This window comes from Penaeus chinensis, chromosome 3 (genome assembly GCF_019202785.1).
Source record: "Penaeus chinensis breed Huanghai No. 1 chromosome 3, ASM1920278v2, whole genome shotgun sequence".
Classification (NCBI taxonomy): domain Eukaryota; kingdom Metazoa; phylum Arthropoda; class Malacostraca; order Decapoda; family Penaeidae; genus Penaeus; species Penaeus chinensis.
In genome coordinates, this window is record NC_061821.1 from 37,074,368 (window position 1) to 37,081,867 (window position 7,500).

The window sequence follows — 7,500 nt, forward strand, 5'->3', positions numbered from 1 at the left end:
CTTATTGCAACAAATATCTTATGTAGTCTGTGAGCTGAGGACCAGAGTAATCATTTTTAAAGAAAGAAGACATTTTTTTTTTTTTTTTTACTTCATAATATTAGTAAAGCTACATATATGGTATTACTGATAAGTGCATGAAAAATAGAAGGGCAGAAAATGCCAATGTCTATTTAAATGTCATGCTATTGGAAGAAAAAAATCATTGAAATTCTACATTTTCTAGAAACTATAACCTGTAAGGAAGTGAAAGGTTTACCTGCAAACAGAAAATATTTGCTTATAATTTTTCAAAAACTTCTAAGACCATATTGATTTTGGGGATTTAGAGGGATTCCTATAATATTATCTAATTTCTATTCTCAGTCTTTAATGGCTTAAAGTTTGATTTAAGTTAACCTCCCCCCCCATCACAAAAAAAAGGGGGGGGGGAAGCAAAAGCTTATCCTGTATATAACTTATGAGCCATGAAGCTGAAAGACTGTTGTCCTAAATTTCTAAATTCCAGTCCATTTTTCAAGAAAAAGGTGAAAACTTCAAATTACCATTTCTTTGTTACATAAATTTGATGCCAGTGTGAGAAAATAAGACAAAGATGTTTAAAAATGCCACAGTCATGCACTAACCAAAGCATTCCAGAAATTAAACTAAAAAACTAGTGACCTGAGCTCTTTTGAAGCCAAACTTGATGCACTGAAAATAATTGTATTTCAAAGTTTAAAGTGCATATGCGCATTTTAAAACTCATTAATAAACAATAAATTTGTGAGTGGAAAAAATATTCTAGTTCATAGTATGGACCCACTCGCTAGAGACTAAGTCCGCAATTCTACATCATAAAATTAATTTAACAATCTAAATTGCCCTGACTAAGTATGCCGTTCGGGCACTGAATGAGGGGGGTAGATGGATTGTCTCCCCCTCCCCAACAACATCCCCAGCAAACATTGTCTTCAATGAAAGGAACTGAAATTGAGAGCACTGACTGGAGATTTTTGTCTTCTAGAAGAATATAATTTTTCCATTTGCCCTAGCTTAGTATGTCCATACCATAAAGAGTAACCATTACTACATTATGGGGCTGCTGGGACAAGTTTATTGTTACCTCACTAGCCACTAACCCATTGGATCCAGGTGATAGGGATGTGGTCATGAAAAATTGTCCAAAGGGCACTAAGTTCTTCGAGTGAGACTGACTCATCAGGCCTTCAGGAATAGAATCATTTGCAGTTTCCTACAGGACTTCATCCAGTCCATGACAATGAAGTCTACCAGCCATCAACCATGTCTGGGAGAGGGTCATCTCCAAGGCGGACACTATGTCCACACGCAGGAATGCATTCCTATCCATTGTTACCAGCTGTAGGTTATGTTACAAAAAATAGAATAGTACAAAAATATAAAAATAACAAAGCATAATGCTATTTGTTGTTATTGATATTATATTACATATTACATATTGATATTTTGATACAGCATAACAAATGAAAAATATAGACCTAAGAAAATATAAAAGGATTCTTGAAAATGCATGCAAATGTTCACGTGGGCCAGGCCTACAAGCCACACAAATGGGAGAGTCGCCTAATGGGCAGATTTTGGTTCGCACTTGTGAAGCACTGGGATCCAATGGGTTAACTTGATTCCAGCTATTGGGCCTCATTTACTATTTAATTATCCCTTGTTATCACAATTTTACTGAACAGGAAGGGTGTGGATGTGCTACTTCCAGCTGGTCCTTGCTTATTTCAGATTTATTAATTTTGTAAAGAAAAAAAAAAAAAAATCCCAAATTGCTCTCACAATTTTAAATACATTCAATATTACACAAAACAACCTTCACATAATATAATGGTCAAACACAACATACCAAACATATAATACTGAAAGCACAAAAAAGAAACAAATTTTTGGAATAAACAGTAAAGTCACACATTTTGGATGGTAGTGGTGTACACTATGGGGGCAAACTGTTCCTATAAACTAAAATAGTGGCATGACAAACTTAGTCTGGAAGTTGCTGCAGGCTCAAAGATTCATAAAATGAAACGAAATGAAAAAAAATCTAAACAAATATAATTAAGGAAAAGAAAAATTTATATAATGGCTTCAAACCCTAAAATCCTATATTACATTAATTAAGTCATCCCAGAAATTCTCTGGGGGTTTTACAAGCCTTATGGGAGTTAGCGGAAAAGTGTCTATTCTCAGAAAAAAGTATATATTTCGATATAACCAAAAATATTTTTTTTGCATTTTTCACTAAATCCTCTAAGTAATACAGAGCATACTAAGTAATTAAGTGCATAACATAACATCTTTCCAACACTTGCCATATTTTAAGTCAGCTTCTCGAATCCCTGAATATTTTGTCCTGTAGTCGACAACCTTCTTCCAGGGCTTAATATACTTGTCCAGAAGTACTATGCCATATTCATTTACAACAGAAACTCTTGCTAGCATAGATATTCTGCCTCTCTGTCCAGCACCCACCATTTCACAATCTATTGCAAGGGCATCTGTTAGCCTGTCGAAGAAAATTAATGTTTTTTTGTTATCAACAGATAGGAAGCCAAAATAGTTCATCATGAAATAATAACCCAAGATAATAATTGGACGTAAAGAACACTGAAAAATGCTATTTAGTTTCAACATAAGCTGCTGAAAATCCAGGTAAGCCATCAAGGTAACAGCTGGAATGACACATGGCACTCTGGCAAAGGCAATAAGTCTCTCCACCACATATTCTAGCAAGGTTCGGTTCGAAGACTTCCATTGTTATTAACCATTAAAAACAAAATACCGTTTAACTAGAACTAGAATATCTGTGGAGACGGTTTGTTGGCTTTGCCCAGAGTGCCAAAATTCAATAGCTGAATTTAGCTCTTGGGAAATCAACAGCATCCTATACTATGTTCACGTCTCTTCATTAAAGAATAAAAATTATGAAAAAAATCGATTGGCCATTTACTAGATTATAATTCCATAAAACACACACACACACACATACACAGAGACAGACAGACAGACAGACAGACAGACAGACAGACAGACAGACAGACAGACAGACAGACAGACAGACAGACAGACAGACAGACAGACAGACAGACAGACAGACAGACAGACAGACAGACAGACAGACAGACAGACAGACAGACAGACAGACAGACAGACAGACAGACAGACAGACAGACAGACAGACAGACACACACACACACAAAACCCAATGATTGATATACATACTCTGCATAGTCGTCCACTGAGCTCTCCTCGGCCGTGGCCAAGGGAGACGCGCTCATGTTATTGCTCTTGCTCGCCGTGGCTCTCGGGGGCACGCTCTCCGCCTCGTCCGCCTCGTCCGCCTCGTCCGCCTCCTCGTCGTCCGCTTCGTCCGCCTCGTCTGCCTCCTCGTCCGCCCGCTCCGGCCCGGCGCTCCCCAGGCCTCCGTCCGGCGCGGGGGGAGGCGCTTGCTCCTCCTCTGGACTTACTTCTGCGCTCGGATGCATCATTTGGGGGCGTTGCTGCCTACAATAAACAGTATATATATATATATATATATATATATATATATATATATATATATATATATATATACATATACATATAAATATATACATACATTCATATATATATATATATATAATGAAACGTACACGGATTTAATGATGACATTTTTCTTACTAATTAGGGTAGCTATGAAAGGATTGTAGACCTATCTTAAGTTTTATTATTTAATTATACGTAATTTGTAACTGTGTTAAGTTGCTAAGTTACCTTCCGATGGCCCCGACTGTAAGGAACTCAAGTAATGAAAAGAGATTGTGAAATGATAGAAAAAAATATAAGTTCGCTTGAATCTGGAAGACTGTCATGTCAAATATTCGTCTTCTATTTCATTAACGTGCGTCAGAAATTAAGGGTAGCATTAAACAAATCAAAGTGTCCAACTTTCAAGATTCATTTGTCGATTATCATTTCACGGTCAAGAATATTTGGTTTACCCTAAAGGTCCATTTTCTATATTCGATTTGTCATAGAAAAAGGGCGACTTTAGGTGAAACGTTAATATTTCGAACCAGAATAACAAATTAGGTAAATGCATATGTATACGTATATACATATACATACAATGCTTATTTTCGTAAAGGTAGACGGGACGACAGGGCGCATATTGCAATTATCAACACTGCAGTACTGTGGTTAATTGACTTTGAGCAGATAAAGGTCCTAGTGTCTGAATAGGTGGAGCTCACCGCGTAGTGAACGGAAGACGAAATAAAATCTGTGTTATGTGTTATGCAGTGAAATGTGTGAAGAGTTATATATGCTGTGTAAGGGGCTGCCGTTCCCAAATCCACGCCCTGGAGCACAAACAATCTCTACGTATGGCAGGATGGAGGAGCGTAAGACACCAAAGACAAAATAAGCACTTAGAGCTTGTAGGACACTTTCCTTTAGGAAGGAAATCTCCGACTGTTTTGTCTACTTCATGTATGACAATACACAATACAAAATATATGGCACAACACAGTGAATGGTTAACAAGTGACAGTGCACGCCAAATACTGGTAATCCATCACCACCCAGAGTCTGCCAGATTACCGAAATTCGTCTGCTATGCTATAAGGAAACTCGAAGGATTTGTGACGTAATTTACGGAAATCTATATTTTGGTCTCTGTAGGGGAACAAGAGTAATGCCATGGGGACTATGTTAAATTTTCATTATATGTTAAACAATATAACCTGGAATGATTAAGAAATGTTCAGATGGGTCGGTTTCTGATTTTTTATTTGTAACTTTTATGACTAAAAACAAAAAATATAAAGATTCACAGTTTTTGTCTCATCCTTCATTTATTGAAAATGGCGGTATTAAGGCTACAGAAATCTAGTTCTAGATCTCACAGGTTAGTCTGTTCCCTCCTTCTGATCGGTTCTTGACTCCTCATACCGCAGAGGACAGGAATTGGGGTTGCCTCTTCTTTTGTAGATCAATTACCTACCATGCTTGCTTTTGAAGTTTTTACATTTCATTTTCCTTGATATTTTACTTTGCAATTACAATCAGGGCCAAGTTTGTGGGGTATGGGTTTTTCCACACCCCAAGTCCTACATGCATTTTTTTTTTTTTTTTTTTTTTTTTTTTGACTCTAATGACTGACATGTGTTTATAGTCTACAAATTCTTCTAGTATTGTTTCGAATAACCTTATGTCGACTTAACTAGCAAGATCAAAGGACAACGAAAGTATCCATCATGCAACATACATTCCATAAGAGAAAAATGCTATCTGTCACTTGTTATAAAAGAAGCACAAAGATCAAACTGTTATATATTATTGCTTGTTTGTGAGGGTTGGGGAATCTTTCCCGTCATTTAACTATCTCTAAATTTATTATTGATTTTATTCAAATTAACAGCCCATGTTGGCAGATCTAGTGAGGACTAAATTCAGTTTTTACTTTAAATTAAGCAAGGCAAATCTGTAAACAGTAAATAATTATATAATCTTATATTTTCGATACTCAAAATAACGCTCTAACTATATAAGGTGAAGATTGTAATACAATTTGTATGCCTTTCCATGCACATTAACTGTAATTAAATATCACATATTTGCATAAAAAAAAAATGTAAATACACACTAGTTTGCTCATACATATTTGTCTAACTACGTTTATATTATTATGTGGGTCGTTTTGTTATCTATCTGAATAGTATTCCACGAGTTTCGGGTAAAGATAGATTACTGAAATTAACTTAACTAACCTCCAATAAAATTCTCAAGTTCACGGAAAACTTGGCTTACAATTAATAGCATATAATATGGGTGAATGAGGGACTTTACTTGTATTACCTGTATGACAGGAAAGACGGTCGAAGACTGGTGAACTAAGTAAATACCTGCAGATTCGTCGAGTGGGTAAGTTGTACACGTTAAGTTCTTGTCTTGTTACGGCTCCGCTCCAGCTCTACCAGACGTTTTTTTTTGTTTTTAATGATAATGCACGTATAACACCTGAACATAAATGTGTTCATACATACATACATATATATATATTTATATATATTTATGTATATACACATACATACATATATGTGAATATATACATATACCCACACATATAAGTGTATATATATAAATATAAATATATATAAATATATATAATATATATAATATATATATACATACGCAAACACACACACACACACACATGTATACATCTATATATATACATGTATATATTTACACATATATGTATGTATGTATATGTATATATATATATATATATATATATATATATATATATATACTGCGTGTGTGTTATATCTATTATATATATGTATATATTTATATATATATATTATATCATAAATCATATATATATATTTATATATATACAATATATATGTATGCACATAAATATATGTATATATACAAATATATGTATATTTTCAAATATATATACATATATATACATATATATACATATATATATATATATATATATATATAAACATTTATATGTATATGTATTTTATAAATTGTATTAGTATGTATATATATATATATTTTTTTTTTCTAACAACCATGTATTCCACTGCAGGACATAGGGCTGTCTCAGTTCCCTATTGAGAGGTTATATGGCAGTGCCACCCTTGCCTTATTGGATGCCCTTCCTAATCAACCGCGGTTTGGTGCGCTAACACTTGTGCCACGGAGGCGACTTCCCCTCCGACACCTGCGTTTGACTTCTCAAGGCGATCTGTCGTTTTCTTGCCGTGTGAGCGAGCTCGAGCTAGTAGTCGGAGCATAGGCATTTTTACGACTGCCGCGGCAAGGAATTGAACTCAGGACCATGAGGGTCGGACCCCAGTGCTCTAACTACTGCACCATCGCAACAGTCACACACACACACACACACACACACACACACACACACACACACATATAGATATATATAGGCATGCATGTATACTGTATCTATAAATATGTATATATAGTTATATACACAATATATGTGTATATATACACATTTACCTATATACATATATATACACACACATTTACCTATATACATATACAAATTTATCTATATATACAAATATATATCCACACATGCCCTATATATATATATATATATATAAATATATGTATACTGTATATATATGTATACTATATATTGTATATGTGAATATATATATAAATGTATGTATGTATACTGTAGATATAACTATATATATGTATATATGTATGAATGTATGTATGCATCTGTGTATGTGTGTTTGTATAATATATGAATATGTATATGTATAGATATGAATATATACATGTATGTTTATATATATGTACATACACGTGATATACGTATACTGTATCTTGCTGTAAAGCCGTTGTAAAGGAACATCAATTTTATTAACCCGCAAGATGATGCAGTAGTCTAGCCAGTTCATTTCCATCTTGACTTTAACCCCAGCCGACTGATGCCAGTACCCG

At 34.6% G+C, this 7,500-nt stretch overlaps 1 protein-coding gene across 9 annotated transcripts in view; it reads right to left on the reverse strand.

Annotated features, from left to right (window-relative positions):
- LOC125039116 (RNA exonuclease 4-like) overlaps window positions 1-7,500 on the reverse strand; it is a 16,016-nt gene that overhangs the window by 8,251 nt on the left and 265 nt on the right. For 3 of the 9 annotated variants that reach the window (XR_007116101.1, XM_047632906.1, XM_047632886.1), the window contains exons 1-3: window positions 5,860-5,878; window positions 3,244-3,525; window positions 2,334-2,527 (exon numbers count right to left, since the gene is read on the reverse strand). Coding sequence is in view for 7 of the 9 variants with exons in the window: in XM_047632906.1 (XP_047488862.1) it covers window positions 2,334-2,527; window positions 3,244-3,509 (460 nt within the window). In the remaining 2 variants the exon portion in view is untranslated. Of the gene's footprint in view, window positions 1-2,333; window positions 2,528-3,243; window positions 3,526-3,774; window positions 3,786-5,859; window positions 5,922-7,500 lie in introns of those variants that run through there. The other 6 variants (XR_007116099.1, XM_047632899.1, XM_047632918.1 and 3 more) reach the window with 5 other exon arrangements.